The sequence below is a fragment of the Neodiprion pinetum genome, chromosome 6 (genome assembly GCF_021155775.2).
Source record: "Neodiprion pinetum isolate iyNeoPine1 chromosome 6, iyNeoPine1.2, whole genome shotgun sequence".
Taxonomy (NCBI): Eukaryota; Metazoa; Arthropoda; class Insecta; order Hymenoptera; family Diprionidae; genus Neodiprion; species Neodiprion pinetum.
In genome coordinates, this window is record NC_060237.1 from 7,889,840 (window position 1) to 7,916,925 (window position 27,086).

The 27,086-nt window shown below is 42.1% G+C and overlaps 1 protein-coding gene across 7 annotated transcripts in view; it reads left to right on the forward strand.

The window, feature by feature from the left end:
- LOC124221779 (serine/arginine repetitive matrix protein 2) overlaps positions 1 to 27,086 on the forward strand; it is a 142,236-nt gene that overhangs the window by 104,888 nt on the left and 10,262 nt on the right. For all 7 annotated transcript variants that reach the window (XM_069137040.1, XM_069137041.1, XM_069137043.1 and 4 more), the window contains exons 12-23: positions 2,047 to 2,263; positions 4,860 to 5,017; positions 8,306 to 8,451; positions 16,498 to 16,542; positions 16,635 to 16,814; positions 22,146 to 22,238; positions 23,269 to 23,514; positions 24,186 to 24,266; positions 24,557 to 24,706; positions 24,806 to 25,073; positions 25,242 to 25,730; positions 26,737 to 26,877. In XM_069137040.1, coding sequence (XP_068993141.1) covers positions 2,047 to 2,263; positions 4,860 to 5,017; positions 8,306 to 8,451; positions 16,498 to 16,542; positions 16,635 to 16,814; positions 22,146 to 22,238; positions 23,269 to 23,514; positions 24,186 to 24,266; positions 24,557 to 24,706; positions 24,806 to 25,073; positions 25,242 to 25,730; positions 26,737 to 26,877 — 2,214 coding nt within the window. The remainder of the gene's footprint in view (positions 1 to 2,046; positions 2,264 to 4,859; positions 5,018 to 8,305; positions 8,452 to 16,497; positions 16,543 to 16,634; positions 16,815 to 22,145; positions 22,239 to 23,268; positions 23,515 to 24,185; positions 24,267 to 24,556; positions 24,707 to 24,805; positions 25,074 to 25,241; positions 25,731 to 26,736; positions 26,878 to 27,086) is intronic.

Sequence of the window (27,086 nt, forward strand, 5' to 3'; positions counted from 1 at the left end):
ATGTCGCCGCTGTGAGAATTGCCGCAAGAAACTTGTCAAACGTCTTCGCGGCTCGTGCATCTATTTTTCACAGCATGCGTTCCCGCCTGCAATTGCTGTTATTTCCGCTGGCGAAAGCTCTCGCGTGTTCTCTCGACGTTTCCGAGGTATTCCTCGGCCGGTTTTCACCCTCTGCATGTCTGCGTCTCCGCGTCCATGTGTCTCGGAGTTCTTTGGCGAATGAGATCGCGTGACGCGAATCCTCGGCACACGCCGTCGATCGATCGGGCTCGTGCTCTCACTCTGATTGAATTGAGCCAAATAACCGTCGCTGTTCTGACATCCAATGGAATATTACCCTGTATACCAGCGTTACGCTCCTCGTAGGCCACGAAACCCGGATCACGTCGGATTATCCACGGCGACGGAACAGAAATTGACCGTAATTGCGGATCGATTACTTTTCCTTTCTCTGCGGCGCGCGTGGATCGTTTCGTTAGAAACTCCGTTTATCTCGAAGATCGGTTAAAATGCCAGCTCTCCACATCGCACTGTTAATTAGAAAAATTTCATTGCCACACGGGGAAAATTATACCAATTTGCCTTAAGATCCTCGCTTTTAGCACACCGTATCGGAAATATTACGAAAGAAGTAAACAAAGTGAGCGTTGTACGACGTCGAGCGGATGGGTTAAACTTTTTACACTTTTATTGTAACTTCTTTTTTATTGCCGGAATAAAAACGGAGCGAATAAACTTATCTCACGACTATTGTATATGGAGAGAAAAGTTGGCTAATTGTTTAAAAAAAAAAAAGAGTGTGAATCGTCATTTTATTACTATTCTTCTTATATCTTCTTTGCCAATTTTATTATCGAAAGCATGGATATACCTGCTTGGTCGATTTTCAAATCATTCGAAAGCGGCACTCGGTAAAGTTTTTATCGTTTACATCGGATAATCGTACTTTTCCACTTATCCCCTTAATTGATATGGCTGAAAGTGTCGGTTATACAGGTATACGTATAATGTGTGTAATGTGTATGTATACATGTACATGTATATATAAGAAGGAACTTATCGGATTAAATATCGTCACCGAACTCGTGACCGGCGATAAACCTGTCACGAAGAGTGAAACTTTTTGTCAGTTATAAAAAATCTACCGCGCCTGCAAAGCCTAGAAAACTTTTTTCACCCAGCCCCCCCGCTGTTTATTGGATAAACTTTCGAGTTTGATGGCTCCCGAGCCTCTTAATTCTGTCGTCTTCTTATCTCCGGAGCTGCTCCTTGTACCCTATAACTTTCGTTAAACCATGATCCGCACCCATGAGATGTATATTCCCCCAGAATTACAAGCATAAATCAAACTTTTCGAACCAAATTAGATCACGCCCCATCAAAATAACGTAGGTATAAGAGTTTTGCGTGTAGGATAAAAAAAAACAATAAAACAAAGTGAGATAAAATATATATATCCAACAATTTATTCATTACGCGTCATCAGCGGCTGCAACGCGATCCTCGCGCGTCTCTACGAGGGTGAAAAAAAATTTCTCGCGTATACCTTCGCTCTTGCGGAAACTCGCTTTACAATTCTTCGGTGAAAAAAAGTCTCCGGCGGGACTTTGCAGCACCGCCGCCAATATTACGCCCGATAAGAAGAAAATGTTTTCTCGATCACGTCAGCGGCTCGATACCTGCCCACAGAGTGCGGTCCATTGTGTCCATGTCCCCTCGGCCTCGTCGTTTCAACCGTGCGCTCAGCCTCGAGGATCTTATTTTATTTTCTCGTATTTCATTTCCTCTATTTTTCGCGTAGTCGAGAACGAGTCAATTTCGCGAAGCCTGCGACTAAAGAAGAGAAAGAGAGCGAGTGAGTTAATCAACGACTTAAGGATCGTATTCGACAGAGCACGGAGTAAAATGTGCTCACGTGATTTTTATTATTCTCACTTATTATTACCGTGGTTGGATCACGAATTGATTGATAACTCGAGGTGAATGACCGAGTTATCTCGTTTATTCCGGGCGTTAACCGGGGCCTAATTATTGGTTTTATTTCAGCCTCCGGGTCGGGATCGGTGATCGGACGAGACCCCCTGCCACCCAGAGCCATCAGCACGTCTCAGCTACCCCAGAGAACGCTGACGCAGCCTCCTCTTCCACGAGGAAACGCGCACCACCCGGCGCATCCGGTTCAGCAAACGACACTTCCGGTCACCCGCCCGTTAGAACGTACCGCCGCCGCTAGCCTAGCCGATATCAGGATCACCTCTGCCGGGTGAGTGTATCCTCCGATACTCGAGATTAATACTACAGAGTTTTGGGTAATTGATAAGGAGTCGAGGTGGGTTAGCCATCTTGGTCGCAAATCGCGAGCGCAACGTCGTTGCCACAATCTTGTGACCTCCTGAGGCAAGCACGAGTTGTACGGTAGAAGAAAAAGTGGTAAAATCGTTGAAGGAAAGACCTCCGGCAATGTTAGGGCTAATCGGACAACATCTCTGCTGTGGAATAGAAATTAATGTGAGAAAACTTGCTTGGCAAAAAACCTGAGGTGTCAACAATTTGAGAAACGATTTTACAACAGTAACCGTTCACAATTATCAAAAGCTGGTGATTTCTGTCGTATTCTAACGTTCGTGGATTCATTTTCTTTCATCATAAAAGTCCCCAAATATTACCTGACAAATTTTGTTAGAAACAGTTATCCGCACTCAGAGAAAAGGATTCATTGAATTTGTCATGTATGGCGAGAAAAATATTTGTTCGATTCAAATAAATGTTGTCTGATGCAACAAAAAAATTGTACGAACAAAATATTATATTGTCAAGTGAAAACACATTTATTTGAAGTAACAAAACATTTCTGTCCCCGTATTTGATCGCCACGTTTGGTGAGGACACCAAACTTTTTTTCGTACGTAATGTGCATCGAAATAAATTTTTCAAACGTTTGTTTTCTGTTTTCTCAACTTTTGACTTCGAGAATGTGCATCATTTGAAGAATTTCGTGAACTTAGAAAAAAGTTTTATACCTACACTTGATATTTCGACTAGAATACTTTTACACCTGTTTTTTTTTTTTTTTTTTTTTTTATGATAATTCATTATTTATCCACAGTCCACTTCTATAAACTCCCTTATTGTTTTGTTAACGAAAATATATTTGTTCTTCGATCGACGTAATTTTTTGAAACACATTTGCATTCAGTCTCCTTGTCGAAACCCTTGGATCAGTTTTCTCCATCATTTGTTGTCGAGGAAAGATGTAACATGTGTCTAGTCGAGAAATAGAGTTATTCCTGTAAGGAGCCAAAAAAATAAATGACGGCAACATCGTTAACAAAAATGCGGATTTTCCTCGTTCGTCTAACAATAAGTTGTTTTACTCCCGTTCTCAGCTTTAAGCTCGGCAATAAACACCGGAGAATTCAAAATGCTTACTGGTATAATCGGAGTTGCGAGGGTAGGTTAAACTTCTGCCGAGTATTAACGGGTTTTATACGGCAGTTAAAGAGGGCGGGATCCCGGGGTTGCGGTAGGTTTTAGATATAACCTGTAACGGAGGAAAACCCCCTGGGGCGATTTTCGTCTAGCCGAATATCGAGTATAGGTATAAGCTAGGGAAACTGACAAAGCCGAACAAGAAGCATTGTAATGGTCGATAAAAGTTTGAGCTCACGCTGCACATCGTGTTCCTGTGATAAAAGTGTCTTTTTTGTACATTTTTCCCCACCCTTTATTCGCTCTGCGTACGTTTTTCGACTCGGTGTATCGCCGCTATAGAATTCAATCGATTCTGTCTTCAGAGCCAATTCGTTTATTTCAATATTCAATCCGACCGGCCCGGGGCGAATTAATCAACCCTTTGAACGGCGAAATTATCTGACATCCCAGCAATTTTATTCGCGTTCGTAGTCATTAAAGCGAAAAATAAAATTACGATTGTTGGAATATTCGTATGTAATTTCAACTTTTATTCCAATTATTTCACATCGCATGAGCTCAACGTTCCCAAAGTCTTTGAAAAACTTTTTTTAAATTTGTTATAGATTTTGATCCTTACGGTTGTCCAAAGTTGATCAGGCTACAACATCTGGAAGTTTTTTTTTTTTTTTTTTTGCTGTCTCTTAACGTAATTAGAATTCCGAGATACGGAAGTAATGAAAATTAAAACAAGTGCTTAATTTGATTGTCCTGCAGAGTCTGAGCCAGAATTGCACTCGAGGTGGGTTCGTTTATTTTAGCTTTTCGGTACGTTCGTCCGTTCGTTGAATTGGACGAGATCCAACCAGTGCTGAAATCTGCAGTGGGAGACAAAAATCCCGCGACTAAAAGTTTTGACAAATAAATATTACGCCCGCTGTACATATTACACGGATTCAGCATAATTTTTTCCCCGCAGAAGTGTACCTTGTACAGAAATAAATAAACAGCATCATCGACCGAACGGATCATTTCGCGGAATGTGAAATTTCTCGGGGGAATTTCTTTCTCACGATACGTAATATAACTAGCGTCTTCTTAAAGAGAATAAGAGACGTATTAATTGACCAACAAGAAGGCACCAAATTTTTTTTTCTTCTTCGCCTTCTTCTTTGTACGTCGTCGTTCCATTGCTGGAGATCAGAAACAACATCCGAGATCGTTACCGCGTCCCGAGCGCTTCGAATAAATTTTATTAACCATGACACGGAGAGTTTGAAGGCAGCTGCCGGCTGTGGTGTTTCAATTGAGAGTCGGATTGGCGTATAACTGGCTAAATAACAGCTCGACGCTTGGAGGCTGGTGGATCCGCGTTGAAGGTGACTCGGTCGGGTACTGTTATTGTATAAATTGAATCAACGCCAGTTTGTTTGTGACGCTTGTTACAGGGAGGCGAGAATCACGTCGCCAGGAAACGGCCAGTTGAAGCAGCAGCACCAGGACCAGTCCGCTCAGCGCAGGATGGCCGGACCCTTGAGGGTTATTTCCCCTAATGGACACAGGGTTTCCAGTCCGAACGAGAGCGAGTCCCATTCGCGCAGTCCAAGCAAGTACTTTACTCGTTTTACAGATGGTGCGCGGTTAAAATTAGAGGCCCGTTTCGCCCGTTCCTGATCTTGATCCCAACTGTGCCGCAGGCGCGACCCTTCTCCAAATGGTGCGAAAAGGCACGTTGATCAGTGACCGATGTCCACCGTGATGGTTGCATTTTTTACTTTTGTTTTCGTCTTTCAAACATGAACAGTTTCGACCGTTAACGCGCTGCGGGTTGAAGATTCCAACAGGTTTCGTACCGAGCTGTTGTTCGAGCTTTTCCGAATCCCAATCCCAATCTCACCGGGTATCTCTAACCTTCCTTGCTTCGTACGTGATTCGAATCGCAGAGTAGCGAAGGTCGGGGTTCAATCTACTACCCTGGGATTTCCTATTGTTTCCAAACGAACTTCCCGCGAAGGTACAGGTGTACTTCTCGGTGTGCATTCACTGCGTTATACCGTCGTGAAACTCGCTGCAACGGTCCAGATTATTATAATACCTAGTTCTGATTGTGCATTGTCGTCGCACGAATAGCGACAGAGATACCATCGGATTAATTTACCCTAAGTTTTCCCTTTGCCTTCTGCCAGCGCAAAGGCAGCATGTCCGGTTGTCGAGTTGAAGTCACGTATTCCCTCTTTCTCCTCGTCGCCGTTTTCCATCACCGATAATCACTCACCGCGTGCTGGACTGCAGGTAACGTCGCGTTCTCCTCATACTTTTTCACAAGACGCAACGATTATGACACGCGATTAAACTTTGCGCGCAAACGGTTAGTGCCTTTACGGTAATTCGGTCAATTCTACGGTACATCGTACCGATCGGATTTTTCAACAATTAACGTTATATTTGACGGCAGTAACGAGTTAAACAGAAGTTTGTCTATAACGGTGTCCACTACTGATTATTATACCTGTAATATATATCGCGTGTTTATGGTTTTACGGACGTATGCGCCATTATACGACCTTTCACCACGCGTAAAGGTAAAGCGACGTGTTTTTCTCCCCTTTATATTTACGGGAAAGACATGGGGATACATTCGAAAACGTTGCGATTGAAAAATGTATCAATTAACGGTACAAGGTCGTAAGTACTGACGGTTACGCCCTTTCATCGCGAACTTTATGAAAAATAATCACGTACATTTATGGTGTAATCTCGCCTGTGCCCACATACGACCATATACCGTGTTACGTTCGTTATCATTTTTTGAGGAAATTAAAATTTTTTAATATTCTCCCGTCGTCGATAAATCTTCACGTTTCGAAGGTTCCTGCATCGTTTATGATGAAAGCACTTAAATGGCGGATGCGACTGTATACCAATTATAAATTTGACGAATAAAAATATATTTTTGCGTTGAAATGGCGTATCCACCAAACATAAGGCCTCTTACCTGTATTTATTTTCTCGGCTCGTTTTAGTGTAGATACGCGTTTTCGGTACTTTCGTAACGAATTCACCTTTTTGGCGTCTACGTCCTTATACCATTATATATTGGATTATTCGACAGAGCACCAAATCAGTTTATGCCTCATGCTTTCGCACACCGGCAGATGAAATAGCAAATCGCACGGTATTTGCGATCAGAATTTCACAACCATCTCACAGTGCAGACGCGACGACGACGAGCCTTGATTCGGCCCTAGGTCTCTGTTTGCCAAGCGCAAACTCTGCAGAATGCAACTGACTATAATGGTCAAATTTGTTGATCTGTAAACGGGGTTAATAATTACGCGAGGCTACGTGGGTGACACGGACGCAGAGGAAACGGAGCTCGAGAGTTCGGAATCGAAACTCCCTTCCACGAAATTTAAACTCTGATAATAACCGCCTCCGCAGCAGGTCCGGAGGACCAAGTTTCTGGTCCCTGTGCCACCTTGAGAACCCTTCGGGGTTTCGGACGTAAGTCGCGTGTCGGGTTTAATTATTCAAAGGGCAAGAAAGAAGGACTGCGGGACGTATGTCACCGCGGCGCAGGTTGGCTCTGGAATAATGGAAAGGCAATGCGGAGCCAGTGAATTCATTCGCTTCGTACCCTACCGTAACGTTAGGGTGCTCTTTGGACGCTCCTTGTTTACCGTATGGAAAGGAAGGTAAGGACAGATGAATTCCGGTAGGGTTTTAGTCGCGACAGCGACCTCGCCGCTCGCTGGTTCAAGGTACATGAACCAAAAGCTGCTCCGACCGGCGCAGGAGCCGGAGAAACGATGAATAATTCATTGTTTGCAGTTGAACTGCCTTTGGCATGCGAGCCATTATGGCTTTAGGCAAGAGACCTTGCGAATCGTCTCGTTGATTTCGCGGATTTCTCTTCGACGAACGACTTTAACCTATTAACCGTGAAAATACCGACATTTTCCATTAATGTCACCCCTTGTTTCCGCGTCCTCTTGCCACGTTTCACGCATCCCTCTGTCGGTATTACTCGATTTTAAAACTGCCGTGCGGCGATGGCGGGAAACCAAGTTTCGAATAAGTCCGATTAAATTTCATAGGTGCACCTCCTACGAGCGTGATTCTCGACGCTTCTTGTTTTACACCTTGTTCTCAATGTCATGAAGTTTAATCGCTTTGCTCGCAATTGTCTTTGTCCAAATCATCTAATTCCAAAAGTTTCGATCCTTCTACCCCATCGCGATATGAGGGGTTGATCACGGTTCAAACTTTTGTTACTTCAACTCACGGAATAACTTTACGTTACGATCAAACAATCCTTTTCGTCTTCTTCTGTATATCCAGTGTTACACTTACACGGGTATGTACGGATCTCGTCGACGGAGTGTTTACGAGTTAACTCAACCCTGCAGCTTCAGTCAACTTGACTTGAGGTTTAAACGTGCTGATCTTATTTATTCTTTCGTACGTTGCGATAAGTCGAGCATGCAAAACACGCGCAAGACCAATAACAAATCTTGATAACAACTACGCACCCGATAAATCTTCGTGTCTTCTCACTTGTTGAAAAATCTACGAGATTCCTAGCAGCTGGAATAAATTGCGCAACAATTTTACGATCATCTGTTTCGGCAATTGAAATCCGGTTAATAAAGTACCGAAAGTACGCATAAATTGCCTTGCTTGATTATCTTCCCATTTACAAATCAATCTTTGTCGTGACCGAATCTGCCTGAGCGATACTTTTTTAATCCGTTATCTCTGTTTCCCAGTTAAAGGGATTGTTGACAATACGTTCGTGTTTGTGTATTGTAATTTTTATCCACTTTCTTTTTTCATTCGTCACCGAAACTCCAAAAGTGTATTTAACAATTTGATTTCGAACGAATATTTCCAGGCGAGCGAACAATCGGCAGTCCTGTCGGTCGAGATATCGAGAGAATTGAACGGGGGGGCGGAAGCGGTGTCGACGTAAATGGTCACGGCAGGCAAAACCATTGCAGTGCCAACAATCGGGACAACAATGAGCTTCTGAACAAAAGGGTGAGTCTCCTCAAAGCTTCGGGATAATAATATCCGTCGGCGTATTGAAACGTCGTAATATAAACTCGTGTACGAAATTATGCTGTCAATCTGTTATGTTTCGTTTAAACTCTGTCAAATTGTCTCAGATTGATTCCCTTTGCGCAGAATTATATCGTCGTTACACGCGTCGGTGTATCGATATCCATTTATCGCCATACGCATGCATCTACCTACTTACGTACCTACCCATGGTAATTCAAGCCGAGCTGTTAATCCTCGCGTCAAAACGTAGGGTTTCCTTACAACATTAAAGAGGCGCGATGCCAGCGGCTGTTATGTTCCATTATAGGTATACTGCATGTACCACGTGCAATAACCCATGTATCACAGGCTTAATCGACTAGAAGTCTGTTTAATTAATAATCAACTGGGTTACGTAACCCTCGTGTTAAATATGTTACCGCGCATGAGTCGTATTGCCCGGAGACCATATATTGTGTTCAAATTTCACCCTGCGATAATTACACGTGTAAATCATGGTATGGCTGAAATTTCTGAGCACCAACAGATCTGAAAATGTTTTGGTTTTTTTCTCTCTCTTTACGAGATCATGGAATTCGTTATTTCAGTATTGTATCACATAGGGTGTTCTTTATTTCTTATTTTACAATTATTAAATCCGAATATGAGACTTCAAGCTTATGTAAAACAGATTTTACATACAAGCGAGGACGTGGAAGAAGTAGAGATGAAACGATCTAGCTGCAGATTTATTTATCCACACCGTGTGAAAATCGTTGATTATCTAATCGCTATTTCGAACAACGAACGATTCGAATATTCAGAGAGGATTCATCTGTTTCCAATTAAGTTCCAATCACCTTCGAAAGCTTTTCGTCATTACTCATTGGCGGAAAAACCGACAAGTAGGTATACTTCAGACCGACAAGTTCTGTTTCAAATTGAGAAATTAGAGCGGAACGAGTGGTAGGGATAAAAAGTGAGAAAGAGAGAGAGAGAGAGAGATTTGCTCCGGGCTGAACCGATAGCGGGATATTGAAATTAACTTTCAACGATATTAAACACGATCCAGCGCATTTGGTATAACACACGCGTCAACGTCAATTGTAAAATTGTAAAATATTGAAACACACGAAACACGCCATGCACCGGACGCAACCCGAGCAGCACTCGACTTCCGTCAATTGTGTAGAACAAACCGTTTCACGGAAGACAGAGATAAAGAAAAACGAAGAGAAAAAAAGGGCACGGATAAATACACTATTCTTAACTAGTTATGCTGCCGCACAGTTGCCAAATGCAAAGCGGAATTACGTTTCGACCTGCCTGAGCAATTGCGACTAACGATAAAGGAACTCAACGTTTTTACATGCTTGGATAAATATTAAGACTCCGCCAGCAGCAATTTTACACTTGTGCGCGTGTGTGAGTGTGTGTGTGTGTGTATGTTTTCTTTTTCTTTTTCTTTATTGTACTTGGACTAGACAACGCACCGATGACTGGATAAAGTGATCGGAATTTCCGGCGACAAACGTTTGACGATGATAATTGGTCAGGCACGAGTATCGTTTCGTTTCGTTTCGTTGGGTTTGATATTTTTATCGAAGGATTTTGGGGTCGGAAAGTATCGAAGAACGTTAATTATTAATTAGAAAGATTTGCATCTTGCACAGTTTCATTAACAGCTCTCTTGTGCCTGCTTTGAATATATAGTAGAGCGGTGATAATTGTCCGCTGGTACTGCACTGCCGCTAAACTCTGCTGAAATAGTTACAGTAACTAGTGTCCCGGTAATTGTTATACTTGTCCTTAACAACGCATTTCCACCATTGCTCTACGTGTATTTTAGTACGTACGTAGGTACAATGTACGTACATACATACCTGAACTTCGGTACAGCGGAATTCGGCTATGTAGGCTGCTTTCGTTGGTGGACTAATCAATTTGAATCACGTTTCCAAAATTGTCGAGACCACGCACACTGGCGTTGCTGAAAGCTACGACTAAACCACACTTCATTCGCGGTATTTAACCCCGTAAATTTACTCGTTTCATTTCGTTTCTAATTACTTTCGTCCAGAAACATCGACGAAGCTTTAAGTACCTACTCCTTCTACAATTCGAATGCGATACAGTTGGCCAGTCACCAAACTATTACTATAGTTACAAACTTCGTCAGGTTTGAAAAAAAAGAAGAGACAATGGTAGAAAAACCTTGGAACTGTTGGACTTGCCCCAAAATTCTCAACGGAACTTTACTCTTATTTGACTTACGGATGTGTGTTATACACGCGTGTGTGGGTGGGTGCGGCGAATCGATAGACAGCGAGGGGATCATCCATCTCGTTTGTGCTAATCGTTGGAATTAACCGGAGTAATTCGACAACGATAATTAACCTATATCCGTAGTAAATCGCAATTATTGCACGGAGACGAGATTGCGAGGGGACGATCAAGTCGCGAAGGCTTGACGAATATCACCGAGGATAAGATATTTCTTGAAATTTCACGTCTCTAGGGGAAAATCGTTGGAGAACATTGCGTTAATGCACACTGGCAATAACTTGCGCACGTGTTACAGTACGCCGAGTTTAAAAATTTTTTTTTGCATTCTTTAAATCGTTCATTGCATTGGCGATACAGTTTAAATTCTCTGGAGTAACACAACGCCTGGCGAATATATGTGTACAGCTAATATGTAGAATGTAGATGCAGGTATATCGCGTATAGCGTGTTGATTAATGCGTCAACCCTGCCACATCACTCACCCAGTCTCATAACACCTTCCACCACCGTACACTCTGCATTAATTACTGTATTAACTCTTGCGCCTGTCACGATGCCAGGGTATGAGAAGGGGTGTACCTATTTATATTCGTTGCTGTTTGCCGCTTATGTCCATATGCTATATTTTATAATACACGCCTCCCCATCAACGATGTTAAAAATGCCCTGCAACGTAAACCGTGACCTCAAAATTCCCACAAACGTGCCCCCCCCCCCCGGCAAAAACTCGAGTTTGGTTGAATTCTAATTTATTTTTTGTTTTTCACTATCAAGTATACTACGATTTTTTTTTTTTTCATTGCGCAAGGAAAGTCTGGTGGTCTGTAATTAAATTGGCGGAGTAAACGAGCCTCGTTCTTTTCAATTTGGCTAATTTTCTTCACATAATTGCGGTCTTGATGTAAAATTGGGCTCGTATTTCGGCCCTCTGTAAATTGTATACAATATGCCATCAGGTATGGTTAATAATTCTTACCCCGCGGGTTTCCGGATTGCGATGATGATGGTGACAGATTCTACCTCCGCCAAACTCTGGCATTAGTCGAAATTATTCTCCCTTGGTCATTAATTAATTTAATTTTTTAATGCATCAACAGCGATAACTTTTATTTAACATCGCTGCGACCTCATTCCGGAAAGAGTAAAATATTACGCTTTATTATACACAGACTGCTGTATGAAATGTACGTAGATTTTTCGTGTAAAACCCCGTTCGCTCCGCGTAAGCGCCTCAGATCCCATTCCTGATTTCTTCGCTCCCAGGAGGGGAACAGTTATACGTATACAGATACATTTGTACAGGCAGAAAAATGAGATAGTAACAAGTGAAGCCGCCTGAGGATTGTAAAATACAAATACGGATATATCGGAGGCATGTTACCAAAGTAATTTCCTTCTATCTCTTCGATGGCTCTTCGAGTCGGATAAATTCAAATAAAATCACCCGAGTCTTTCGACCTACGTTCTTGCCAGATTTTTTACATACACGTGTATTTTGTACAATCGTAAAACTCGTAGCCAAAGAAACTTTTTCGATATAATCTCGGTTGAATTGTCAACGATCGAAATTCACCCTCAATTAAAACAATTATTTATTGATACAATCGTCAAATCCGTCTCTGATTCTCTGTCGCTCAAATGGAAAATCGCTGCAACGAAACGTAAAAGCCGGAAAAATACCAGCAGCGATACAACGGTGATTAGAATTTATTTATTTATTTATTTATTTTATTTTTTTTGCCAAGAACCACGGCGCCTAATTATCCTCCAATCAGGCCAGTCCGGTTCGCCTGCACCAATCAACGGATCAATTCGTGCGCGGACTCGACATGCCAAATATAAACGGACGGGTCCTGCAGCTCTCCGAATTTTCTCTTCGCCGCAGTATCGTGCCTGGAATATAAAGTGTGCGCGTTTGAAAAGTGCGGCGAACAGTTCAGGCGGCTACTTTATAGCTCGATGTATATTATCGTGTAAAAAATCGTTGCATCCGCGTTCCGTCCGACGCGTCTTAATTGAATTCCGATTAAAGCTCGTAAGCGGGCATCCGGTATTGGAAAATAAAATTTTCCGTTTGCGGATGAAAGACTGGAGGGTGTGATACGAGAAGACGAAAGCAATCGTGCGATGTTATTATGCTGATTGGGTTCGCGTTTGAAGAAACGAGAAACAAAAGTGACGACACGGGGATGATCGAAGAGCCTGACGATATTTAAACGCCCTCGAACAATTCCGGAATATTCAAGGCGGATCGGAGATCAAACAGCGAAGAAAAGTAAACGCGTGAAAAATTGAAAACGCGCATGAAAACGTGATCGTTACTTCTATCGAAATATTATTGCATCGAGGTATTTGCAGAGCAGAGAAATACGCCATGTAAATCCGGTGTTGTAGGATTTTTTTTTTACAAACAAAGATCTTCTCGCCAATTTCAATGATGGATCGTACTCCACTGGAAAACAACGAAGTCGCGTCTTTTGATTTATATTCGGAATCAGGATTCGCGAGTAGTCGATTTACATGCGACTGATCTGAATTTTGGCTCGACAAGACCGATCTAATCGTAAGTGAATCCCATCCAATGGCCGGAAGTATTTATTATGTAAGCTGGAAAGAATTTAAATTGTTACTACGTCAACAGAAAATTATAGGCAAAATTGGTTTATGTTGTATTATTAAAATAACGATTGAAATATAGTTGGAATCGCAAGAAAATATGTAAAAGTAACTGCTTAGTGTGATTAAGTCGTGAATTATCATATTTTATGCTTATTGCAACTTTAGTTCAGTTTGTTTGGTTAGCTTAACTTTTGAAATCAAAACATCTCTTGAAATAAATTTGTTCATTGACCGGCTACGAACTATCGCAAGTGACGATTAAAATCGAAAATGACAGTAAAACTTGCTAGAATTTCTAGTTACAGCTACGCATCTCATTCATAATTCGCAACCATAGCAATATGACATTTTTGTTTCCTCGATTTATGGTAAAAAAATGGAAACAGCTGGTTAAGTAGCAACGTGCATGCGCCAGACGTCTATCCGATCATTGACGCGGCTGGCCGGTTATCCGAGCACATGAACGCACCCCGAGGTTAAACTCGAGACGTGATAGTAGGTACACCTAATCCATCGTCATGGGGATGGAATGCCGCAGATTCGGATGAATTATTCGGGACGAAATCCGCGCAAGAAACCTTCGGGATTCCCGAGGCCAATTGGCAGACCGCCCGATCCCGACTCCCAACCTGGTACTAGGACTGGTTCCTCAAGCTCTGCCGGGGGAGTAAGAAGAGATGAGGGCAGAGGCCGGAGCGAACCGATCCCTCTACAAAAGACACAAAACGAGGACAAGGAAAGAGGGGAAGAGGGGAGGAGAGGAGAGGAGACAAGACACCTACACCTACACCATTCGGACCAAACACACCTCTTGGACTCTCCGGTCTCCAGATACTGCCGGTGATCCACGGGACGGTTACGTCCAGTTGCAGTACCGGTTCCTCCGGGTTAGGAACGCCGTCGAGACGCGTTCGGGGCTTAGTTTAATACCTGAACCTTCGAAACTACTTGCGGTTGCGCTCGTTTTAAATATAGAAGTGAAGTTCATAATCTTATACTCTCTGGGTACGTTCCTTTCTCTTAAGTGAATATTTGAATGCGATGAAAACGCGGATTTTTCAAGAAATCCTCCACTTGGAAAAATTCCTTGTTTTCTTTTTTTTTTCATCATAGTTACGCAATGCTAGAAGATAGTAACAGAGTCGCCGTCGTTGTTTTAGTGATATTATAGTTGGCGACAATACATTTTCTGAATATTAAATCTGTTTCTTCGGTTGACTGAATTTTTTTTTTTTTTCGTTTTTTTTTTTGACGTCATCATTTGACGTTGCCCTAGTATCAAATTGTCATAACAGTTGCCAGAAAATATAATACTAATGTCCGCAATCAAAAACCATGGTAATATGTCCCAGATTTTCTGGACCCGTGGCTACAAAATTCACAATAATCTTATACCAGGAACTGTATTCTTTCGTTACGGTAAAATTGATAATAGCTAATGACTGTATAATAACCATAATTCGAGGAATTTCGAGGTCATTAGCTACGTTTGGAGAAGGTTGACAATCAGGTTAAAGAATTTGATTCTTTTAATCGAGTTTCATTACCAATCAATTAAATAGTTTATACCTGCAGTTGGTTATTGAGAGTCGAATGGCTCAGGATTATTTCATTCGCAGCTCGAATATTTATACGTAGCTTTAAATTTAACGAAGATCAGTTAATTGTTTTACCAAATGATTTGAGTTAGCTACGAATCGAATATTTTATCCAAGTTTAATTTTAACCTTTGTCTCGTTGAAACATAGCGCATAGTAAATTATTTACGCTAATCAAATCAACGAAGCTCACTTGTTATTTGTACGCAATGATTCGTTATAACATATTTCAAACTCAAAACAACGAACAGTTAATTTCGAAAAATGAATCGATGCACGTTACGTAACAGTTCTTTGCGTTTTTTTAAATATTTTTTTTTTCAAATTTTAACCGCTGATTAAGGCTTACATTATACCTACAAGTGAGAAACTAATCCTGTTTAGAGCACCGCTTGCGCTCGCAACTTATGTGTATAATAATCGTATATGAGTCCGTGTTTATGCCTCGTATACCGAGCCGGCAAGGTTGATCCGGTACTGGAACTAAAGTCAGCGAGTTGTAAAACTTGGTCTCGACGTCCGTAAAGTCGTCCGAGCACGGAGGGCAGTTTCAACTGGAAGAGCCGTGAGCCTGGAGGAATGAATGGCTTCCCCAGATTAAGGGGGTTTTCCTTAATGCCGACACCTACGTCGCTCGGATGGCGTGCGATGACCGCAACAAGGGAGCTTTTGGTCCTTAACTTTTCCCGCTTATATACTAACAGCCACGCGAAAAGCTCAAAAATACAGTATTTTTTTTTCTCGCCATTAGTTTGTCTTCATTAAAAGGCACGGCGTTTAATTTTTTTTTTTTTTTTTTCTTTTCTTTCTTTCATTGTTTCATATATTTTTATATATATTTTTTCTCTCGGACTCTCTAATACGTTTTTCGGAGATACCATTGTGTGTCTTTATTATAGATATAATTTACCGCGTCACGGCGAAAGCGTTGGCTATAAATTTTTTCCACTTTTATATACCGTAAATAATGCAATTTTTTAAACGTTTTTCTCCAATTTATCATTGTTGGTATTATTTCGTTTCTACGTTTACGTGCGCATTTTTATGTAACGTTTTTTTTTTTTCTTGCAGTGACAACTATAAGTTCCCCCTTGGCAGAGTAAATATTTCTATGGGTATTAAGCGTAATCCAGATCGTACCGTTATTTTATAAAGCCTCGCATCTCGCCCAGCTTTTTCTATACACGCATATTTATAGCCGAAATACGAACAGAGTATATCTCTATCGTCCGGGTAGCAAAGTAAGCCAAGCCTAGTTGTACGATCGGGATTAATATAAATTCTAAACGGGATGAAATAAATTTGACTGCAGAATCTCAGACCCGTCAAATTTATTTCGCGTTTTATCGTGCTCGCAAATCAGCCATCGCGCCCTTTCTTTCGTCTATAGCCATGAAATTCACGATATCAGGATTCGATAAAATAATTTACGAACATTTAGTTTCCAGATTGTATCAATTCCCTGCACAATTTTATACCCGGAATCTATCTGAGACAATTTTTAAATATTTATTGTTAAACTGTGATGAAATTTTGACAGCTGGAAACGCAGAGAAGACGTCTGGACAAACCGTTGACGTTTACTGTAATTGATTTAATTTTATTTAATATTTGATTTTACAATGTATGACTCAAAAATACCCCCGAGTTTGAAACTTGTCGCATGCCCTCGTGTAGCCTGGCGAAAATCCTCACCGAGGTGGAAAAGGATCAGGAGGTGACCTGGTCCAGGTTTCAGCCGGAGAATTGCTGGGTCGAACCCACGAGGAATTGGTTTTGCTACTGATCCAGCTACGCCGGCAAAGTGCAACGCTTTGCAAAGCCATGGAGACTTGTCACGTCGAAATTGAATCTCAGGTGTTTATTTTAACCGTCTTGTAACGGCGGCATTTTACAGGTCACGGTGGCGGGGTTGGATATTGTGGCCTGGGAATATTCCGTTGCTCACTTCCCATGGAAGACGAAAATTGCGGGTGCACGTCGTTGGGAGCACGTGGCTGGCCGATTAACCATTAACCAAGTCGCAGCTTTTATTCACTGCATTTCACACCTTGTACGCCATTAGGATGGCATATATAGTGAAAAATAACGCTGTCGTACAAGTGATAATAATTACTTGTTCTCCCTGATTTGTTTTCATTTCATTTATCCGAATAATACGTAATTGAATGTCGTAAATTTACTAAAATCAAAGCAATGGCTGTTTGGTCCAATTTCTCTTCTCCAACGACTATATATTGGCTAGTTGTAAGGACTGTTCAAATAATTTGAGGCATTTTGAATCTCCAAAACAGTCAATTGATTCGAATAAACAAATGTAACGAAATGGAATTTTTTTTATTCCAGTCAAGCAAGTATCTTGGGGATTTTAAAAACGTCTCGAATTATTTTAGTGGACCTTGGAGAATACTTCGACTTTTTGTGAGAAAAGAAAAATTGAATTAAAAAAAAAAAAACCATTGCTTGAATCAAACGAATTGTTGATGAAACGAAGAAAAAATTGCGAGAACAGGCGAATACATTTGCTTGTTAAAAAGCAACGGTTTTTTCCCAATGTTGTACAAGCAGACGGCTGAAAAAGTGTGTCAATTTTAGGAAGTTACGCCTCAACGTCTAATCATTCAATTGGATCGGAGTTTGTTTTATTAAAAATTAGTGCGCCGAGCCTGATGTGCATAATTTTTCACCGGAATGAACAAATATAAATCACCTTTTCAGTCCTCTGTTCATACGTACACCCTTAAGTTGTGTCCTGCTTAAACCTGCATCCCTTTCATATCGCCGCCATTTTATTCCCCCTGTGTATTAAAAGTGGAGGATATATTTGCATTGCACTTGACGAGTTTCTTCAGGTTCTCTTCCAATATCGAAGAATAGTTGGCTCGAATATTGTTACGGTCGTTTGGAAGTATATTCTGAATGGTTCTTCTGCAGTTTGAAACGCGTAATGGAGCATAGCACGATCGTTCGGAAAGAGTTTAATAACGAATGCAACAACCTGTGAGCTTATCGGAATAATTCCATCAGCGCGATTTGATACTATAGTCGATACGGCGAATAGTCTCGTTCGATTCCTGTTCGCGAAATCAAATCAACTCTGAAAATAGAAATGCACATTTAACCATTTGCGAACGTTTTTTAGCTTTTTAATTTTTTTTCCCCTCTAGCTCGAAACGAGAAATACAATTTTACGTATCAATTAGTTCTACTCTATATTATGAATTATTTTAAAATGCTTAAGTCTAGGTGATCGATCCTTCGTCATTATTATACAGATTTACCAAGCTGTTTTTCTTTCTGTTACTTTTTTTTCGTATAAATTTCAGGCGTATTCTCCTTACAATTTTCAATATTCTTTTCTTGTTCATGTATTAATTAACGAATGCAACGTCTTAATCGTCGGAGCGATGGCATTTCACGCGAAATAAATAAGTGGAGGAAGGAAAAACAGGTGCCAAAATTTGAATGACAATGTTGAAGAAAGTAGCGAAAAATGGTAAATGAAACTGTAATTAGAAATTCCCTTTCTCTCTATACTTGACTGTCTATCTGTATCTCTCTTTCTCTCCCTACACGCGAAACGGTGCAAATTAATTTTTTGTCAAACGAATTACGGGCATGAAATTGAACGAGATTGGAAAATATGATTATTTACGAATCGGTCTAGCCATGATGAATTTTTCACCGAATGAACAACGTTCAGGGAATCGTTTGCACTTTGGTTGTAACGTGGAGAATTTGAAAAAATTTCTACTTCGTCTGTACAAGGTCTTGGGCATTTTTATGGCTGCTTATGGACGCAAGCAAGCAGCAAGACCGTCTCTTTCCGGTCGGCGTGACTGTCTCATAGTCTTTCAATCCATAATGTCAGTCTTTCGCGTTATCGCGACAAAATCGCGTGATTAAAAAACTTGATGAAATCCAGGGCGTTGATTGTTTCGACGGGGAAATGTAGATTGGAGCCGCGAGGCCATCAGGAACTTGAGACGAGACTTAAGACAGTGGCTGCAGAGAGAAGACTGACGTTTAAACCAATGAATCGATAAACGGATTCGCGCGGTCGGAGGATGAAGGAGGCGGGAGGTGAAATTTCAATTTCAGTTTCGAATTTCGAACAGCGTCGATTAATCGTCGACGAGTTCGTCGCCCAATGTATACATAGACATATGTACTTATACACGTAGGTATATATATATATACATATATATATGATGGGCGATGGTACGTTTGCGGTTCAAATTTAATTAACGTTGTAAAAAGTTGTAACTCGGTGAAAATTCCTCGGTATTTATACACTTTGGCTATGTGTAAGTATGCGTATACGCATGCGTGTGCCTTTGTTCCGACTGAAACTTCTCACGGATTATGAAAATGTGCAAAGGGACAATGTTTAATGGAGGTTGGGAAAAATTTATCTTTCACGGTTGGCAAGTTTGTCCCTATTGTACGTTATATCTATATACCATGATATACTCAAACATCCGTTAGCTTACTTACGAGTGTAGAAATTTTGCGTATTGTTACGTTATACTTGCATTAATAGTAATTATTTTATCAACCGTGAAACTTTAGTTGAGACGAGTATATTAACTTCGCGGCTGAATTAACCAAACAGAATACGAATTAAACGCGATATTCGCACATGTATAACATGTAACATTTTTCTAGATTGTATCTCTACGCGGCTTTTATTAAAAAAAATTAATTTGCCCAGAGATCCGGAATTAAACAATTAGTTCGTGCCTGCAACACAGCGCAGTTTCACACTTTTCGCAATACCTACGTGTGTCATATGTAGCAACGGATATGCTACAGAGGAAACAGTTCGAATGAATGTGAGAGATAAAATAGAAAAGAGAGAAAAAAGGTTGGAACAAATGGTATTTCGCAAACTTTTCAGGAAGCGTCGAATTAACCCAACGCTGACGAATCACCCAAATTATTCTCGATCGCGTTTTTCTCTTCGTTTTTTTTTTTCTTTTCTTTTTTCTCTTACTTTTTGCGCGTACCGCGGGCAGCGGTGTTCACGAGGCTAGGCACGATCTCCAATTTTATTTATTTTCATTGTATTTTTTTTTATTCTGTTATTCTATTCTCCCGTCGTCGAAATCCTTTTTCTCCCTCGCTTCGCAGTCGTCGTCCTGTTTCCTTGTTGAATGTATGTGTTCCATCCTGTTTCCCGCTGATCCAACAGATTCGGTCATGGGCTGTTTTTTTTTCTTTCTCTCTCTCTCTCTCCCTCTCTTTCTCTCGCTTTTCTCCGACGGACGGATCTTACACAACGTCACGTCATTAAACCCCATTCCGCGTTCGTCTGGCGTCCGAAGGAATCAACCTAACGCGACTTCGTGCAATCACTTCGATAAGTAGACTGCGAAAAGGCGTTCAACTCGATACGGCCGAACGTTGATCGTCGAATTGTAAAAGCGCAACGTCGCCCCGTTTCCCGCTTTCTTCCGCCGATCTAATACCGCAACAACGTACCGGACAATAAGAAACAGGTAGAACATCGAAGAAAAAAGCATAAAGGCGAAGAAAATTATAACTCTGAAAAAATAATAAACCATGTCAACGAAAGTGGAAGCGAGTCAAACTTTGTTACGGGAGTGACTACCGTGCAACGGCTTCGCATTGATTATCAAAGCCACAAATGGACGGATACCTATTTTATTTTCTCTTTTTTCCTTAATTTTTTTTTTTTTTTTCTCATTTTACCTTTTTACGACCACGCCAGGCCAGGCAAAATTGAAGGTGTCGGTTGACTATCAGTCGTCGAGAGAGAGGCAAGGCGACGCGGAACGTCCGGGACGGCTCGTTGTGGACGGCACACTGCCACTAACGTAAGCCACTTAGGCATGCCGGCAAAGATCGCCTTTGCCTTTCTATAATAGAACTGGCCGGACGCTTGTTCGGTACTAAATAATACCTCAGTTCGCGTCCGCTCGATTCAGGCGAACATTCGGAAATCTGTTCGACGTCGCGCGGTTTTAAGAAGCTTTCCGAAATCGGCTAAAAATCGCAACCTCGACTGTGGGAATATATAATTACATTCGATTCTGCGAACGGTAAACAAAAGTGACTTAATTTAGTTAATCGTCTTCACCTGTAAAATATCAATATGGTTGCTCGTTTTAAATCGGTGTTTCTAATCCCTTAACACCTCGTGACAGGTGATCCACGTGATGACGTTTTGTACTTTAAATGTTCTTAGACCAGAGGTGAAATACAGAAGGTCTAGTTTCTGAAAGGTAAAATGTAGGAACTATCCGATATTATAATACGTTATAGATTATACGGCTATTTTTCTTTGCGGGGAGAAATAGTACAACGAAAGCAAGTAAACGTTAACCTAAATTATTTCTAATATTTTGGAGCATTGCATGAATTACTCTAACAACCAGCCATTCTGATTATTCAACGGATATCAGAGACACAGTTTTTCTTTCTTAAATACATAGATAGAGAGATTAGAGAGAGTATAGAAGGAAGGAATCTTCGAGGATGCAGCGGTCTGTATCAGACGGTGCGATTTCTAGGCAATCTCTCTGACCCATTGGTACCACGACAGTTCTTCATCTCCGTGATACTTACCTGGTATATAAGAGAGAAATCGCGTGGAGTTCCATAATCGAGATATTGAATTCCTTTACTGCTACGGTGAAAATGTTGTATCTAAATGCTGAGGTGAGTCTGGTGTCACGTTTGTGACCCAGGTTTACCGAATGCCCAGGGGCCCAATTCTAAAGTCACTCGATAGTCATAGTATCCAATGAATTGTAACAAACGACTTGTATCCGTGCTCTTAAACGAATTAGTCGCAACTAGAATCTCGCGTGCGAGTCTCTGCAGTCGAATCATTTAAGAATTGGGCCCCACGGTCCAGTTTTCTGCACCTGCCTTATTCGCTCTAGATTTATATTTAATTACGCCACTTTGTGACATGGACTGCATTACGTAGGCACAGGTATGCGATTTCACCTTTTTCAGCGCCTTTGGGTAATCGGAATCGCTTCAAATCTGTACACTGTATTTATACCGTCTTTGGGTTTCTCTTCTTGGTGTATAAACTTGATCTTCTGTCCTTTGTGACCTCTACTCAGATACACAGACTTGGTGAACGGGGCTGGAGACTTCTTCTTTCGATCACTTTTTAACCCAGTAATATTTACAGTGTACTTCTGTTTTCAGGCCAGACTAGCTGAACTTGATACACCCAGACGTCTCGAGAATTTGCAAAAGCTCGAGGAACTCAAGAAGCATCTAATGGATTTGGAAAAACAGGTGAGCCCCTCTCACAGCCGTATTGAGTTTTGAACCCGTTTTCCAACATCGGTGCTATGTTAACGCGTGTTAAGAAATGTCTAAAAGAAAGATGGAAAAAAGGCTAATTGGATACGTGTCGCTTGTGGATTCTCTGCGTAATTGTTACAAGCACGATGACTGTCGTGCGGAAATTTGTGTTAAAAAAAAAAAAAAAACAATCTTGTAGGCACCGACAATCCACCGTCGAATAAGTATTAGTGCAATTAAACATGCTCTCGACAAAGTTTAACAATTGCAATCCGCCGCTCGAGTGAATTTGCACAAAGCAGGATAGCTGGGATGGTAAATTTTCAAGACGCAGCGAATGGCGGGAGGGTGAATCGTGGACCGTGAACCGTGAACTGTGAACTGCGACTAACTCGGAGCTGACAAGGCAACGAATTAAAAGTTTGCAATCCACGGGGTGGACGGGTGGTTCGGTTCAATTTGTCCGCCTTTATGCAAATGTTGTTTATGAGGAGTTTTCCTCTTTCAACATCCCTGCACCGACCAGGAACTTCCTCCCTGAAAGACGACGTCTGTTCGGTTCACCGCCTGGTCGCGGTTACTAGACGGTGAAATGAATTATCTACCTCGCCAAACCGGGCACGTAATGACGCGACACCTCGCCATGCGTAAACGTTTTCTAAACTCCAGCCATGCTGCAACGGCAACCTGGGAACTCCCGCATTTCGATCTTTCTTCAAAGGCCAACAGAATCCTCTAACGCCCGGAAGGCATTGAACAATTTTCTTCCTAGTTTGGATATCATTTTTTGCGGTTAAAAGACCGTTTTGTGGTATCCTGTCGACTCTTCGTCAACTGCGATATTTTAACTATACAACTAGTTGGAGAAATTTTCTCTTCTCATAGTTTATAAGATAAAGTCTTCTTTTTGCTAGTGAATCATCGAATGAAACACGAAGGATCTACTCGAACCAAGTGAATTTTTCAAAAACTTGTTCCACCTTAATGTCTACCTAATCTTGTTTCGAAACATTTGTTCTAGTACGAGAAGGGCAAGCCGATGGTTAACCTTGTTGACAATATGGTGAAGCTTGGCTCGTTATACAACCGCGGTACGACGACTAACGGTACCGGTGGAGTGTCGAGTTCCCGTCACGACCTCGTCCAGGAGAAGACTAGGGAAGTACGAGATCGTCTGGAGTTTAATCAGCGTGTCCAAGAGCAGCGACTCCTGGCCGAGGAACGTCGGGACTGGGACAGGCTGAGTCCCGATCACGGACAGCTCCAGGTGCGGAGAAAAAGTTTATTGTACCGTGTGTGGACGGAAATATTCAATGCTGTTCAGCCTTCCGTCCGCTCGTATTCAACATATCCGTGAATATGATTGCGAGAGTAACAATGGGGGGAGCAAAAAATGGCGGACGGGAACGATTACGAGGTTTTATTTTGGGAACAGCGAAACGATTGTTCCGCGACCTCACGCGCCGAGTGAATTTTCATTCGTACCAGCTTTTTTAACCCCACCACGGAAACGCCGCGGCGTCTACCGGTTGTTACTTAACCCGCAAATGTGCGGGGACTGCAGATGCTGTAACTGAATATCTCCGGCTAGGTCACGCCGCGCCTTCTTTACACGCAGATACTACGCCAACTCTCTGATGTACACATTTAATGCCCCCTCTAATGTGGGACTTGGATTAAATTCCATGGCAAACAACCGGCGGTTTTCAAGAGCTGCGCAGTTGTTTTCGCCCGCCGTTAAGTACGTTTTGTACGTCCGCGTGTTTGCGGGGAATAGCTGTTTTTCTCGAGTAATTACTTTTCCAAGTTTATTACAAATGTTCGCGTAAAGTTCTTGTTAGGCACGTGTGCAAACTTGTACTTTGACGAATATTTCTAGGTAACATAAGCGGTCGTCATTTGCGAGTCTTCAATTTATCAGATGCCTTTTTTCCCCAGGCAAAGGTTCAGCAGCTTTACAAGCTGGATCGGTTACTCCAGGAGGAATCCGGGACGCTGCACAGTCTCCAACAGGACAAGGTGAGACAATATCTGCGGAGCATAATTATCACGAGCAGTAGGTCAGAGCTTTTGGACCTGCAAAAATAGTCGAATAGTTTTTAGAAAAAGGGTGAAACGCGGAAGCTTTTCAAAACTCGGTCCAAACTTGAGAGAAAAAAGAGAGTGGAAAAAGGAAAAAAGAAAAGGGAGGTTGGGGGGTTGGAGTAGTAGCGAGATAACTTGTCGCCAGTTGAACGTGCCGGTGAGCATCGTTCCTCCGCGATTCTTGAATGGGAAAAATTAAAACCTTTTCTTCTCTTCGACCGTAGGAAATATTGGAAAAGGCTCTGGGCGGATTGAGGAACAAACTTCAGGGGAGCAGGAGCAATCCGGCCGAAGTGGAGCGCTACCGGAAACAGCAGCTACTTCTCGAGCGGGAATTGAGCAGAGTCAGATTGCTGCTTGCCCACAACTCGAAGGTATATACCGGACGCTGTGTCGTTGCTTCGAGAACTTTTGAACTATTTGCAAATATACGTTATCCTCTTCTTATTACTCTCTCTTCTCTTACTCTCCAGAAACTCGAGGAGACCGTGGCTGAAAACGCTCGCCTCGAACAGGAACTCGTCGTCCTGAGACAAAAGCTTCAGGCGTCCCGACGGTACGCCGGAAACGTGACCAGGGATCCCTCGGGAACAACTGCCGCCCTTGAGGCTGAGCTTAGACGAGTTCAACAGCTGGTCGGCGACCTGCAGCGACAACGTCAGGAACTTAGCATTCAGGTCCGTCAGTTGACGGAAAAGTCGCACAGCCTTGTGCAGCAGATACGACCGCAGCATGTGACTTGTGAGTGAGATCTCGGTTCGACAACGTGTCGCTCAGAGGGATTTGGCTATTTCTTGATACATTGACTTTTCTATTCCCTGAACTCTGTTGTACACTCTTCTCGCCGTCCCAGAGGTGGAAGTAAACAATTACAAACCCGAAATGAATCAATCCGACTTTTCACTTCAGCTCCGCAGGTTCATCACCATCGGTCGAAGAAACGCAGCCACAGTTCTTGGCTCGAGACCGACCTTGACTCGGGGATGACGCTGGACCATGGATTGGACTCGCCGACGAGCTCCGTTCCTTCCGGCTCGCCAGGCATCCGGCAAAACGGAAGTCCCCATCAGCATCAGCACAGCGCTTCCTCTCCCCAGTACAAGGACCCCCCGCCGGTACCTTACAAAGAGCACAATATCGGCGTGGGTTCGACGCAGCACAATGCTCAGACGTACTACAACCATTCGTCTCATAACCAGCAGCCCCAGCATTACCATCGAGTATCTGCCCACTCGCCCCAAAGCCAAATATCCGCATTGTCGCCCCAGCTTCGCGAACAGATCCATCAGCATCAGCTGAAACAGCAACAACTCCGGGACCAGATGCAGGGCAAGGGAAGTCCTGTGCAGAACAATGTCCCAGGACCGCTTTACGTCAATACTGATTCCAGGAGACAAGGTAGTATGCTTGAACTAATTCGACTTCCGGTATTGTATTTACGGTCCCACTGTACCGTGGAGCTTTTTCTCTGAGAATCGCGGATTATTCTGAAATTATTTTTTGGCCTACTTTACGGGTCGCCTTGCGTAGATTGAAGTTTCTTTTTTACCGCGAGAACAACGAATCTTTGACCTTTGATACGGTTTCCGGTTTTAGTCGGGTCAAAAGTCGTCCGAATATGAGAGAAACAATAGAGACCGCCGGGTGAATGAATGTAATGAAGCAAACGAGAGAAAAGAGAAGAAAATAGAGAGGCTAAAACACTGGGTAGGAAAAAGAAAGCTGAAGAAAAGGGCGCAAGAAAAACGCTAGGCAGAGCAGTGGGAACGAGTCCCTTTGTTGGACGGACGAATGAGCGAACGAATGAAAGAAAGGAACCTTGCAACCCTGGCTCACTCCCTCCTGCAGGGTCTCGTCTCACTGCGGACAAATACTTTTTAATTTCTGAAAAGATCCGAACGCTGTCTCGTTCCTCTGAAGGACGCCAGCCTAGCCCTTCACTTCCGGCTTTATAATAAGCTCGCCTTTCAATTTATTATATATACGTACTAGACCAATCTTTTAGCCTCTGCTGTATGGAGTAGACGTTTTTCTCCCAGTATCCAGTATTTGCCGAGTTTCGTATAAAAATTCGCTTCTCACTTTTCCGCCGACCGTGATTTAACGAGATTGAAGTTCAATTTTCAACTTTACAATGCCTACGAAGGTTTCGTTAAATTTTTGGAATGTAAGATATGTTTTTTTTTTTTTTTCGTTACGGCAATTACTTAATTTCGAACCATCGTAAACTTGCGTGATAACAATTTTTCCGGAAACAGAAATTGTCTCATTATCACGTTGCGAAATTCAATATATAATTGGGCAACGCGATCCGTAAGCGATTGTGCCACTTTCGGCGTCGTATTGCTGATCAGGTGTAACACGTGATCGCGGAACTAAATTCTTTTTGGTCTCTCTTTTTCAGACTCAACGAAATACCTTGAGTCTAACTCCGACAACCCTCCAGCTCCACCTCCAGAATACGTGCCGCCACCACCACCTCCGCCATCCGAAGAAGCGCTTCTTAATGGAAATTATGCGCAAAACGATGAAAGCAAATTCAGTGGTAAATGGAAGAAAAATGACGAATCAAACTTGAATTTAATTTAAATCTATCTATAGCGAAGCATTGTATAAAAAAAAAAGAGAAGAATAATGCCTAGTTATCGTATCGTCATACGAATGGAATTGAATACCTTGTAAATAACGCTCGCCAAATTCGGGAAAAATGTTTTGTTTCCTTTATTTCCTGCGATTTTCCGTACAAAAAGTACT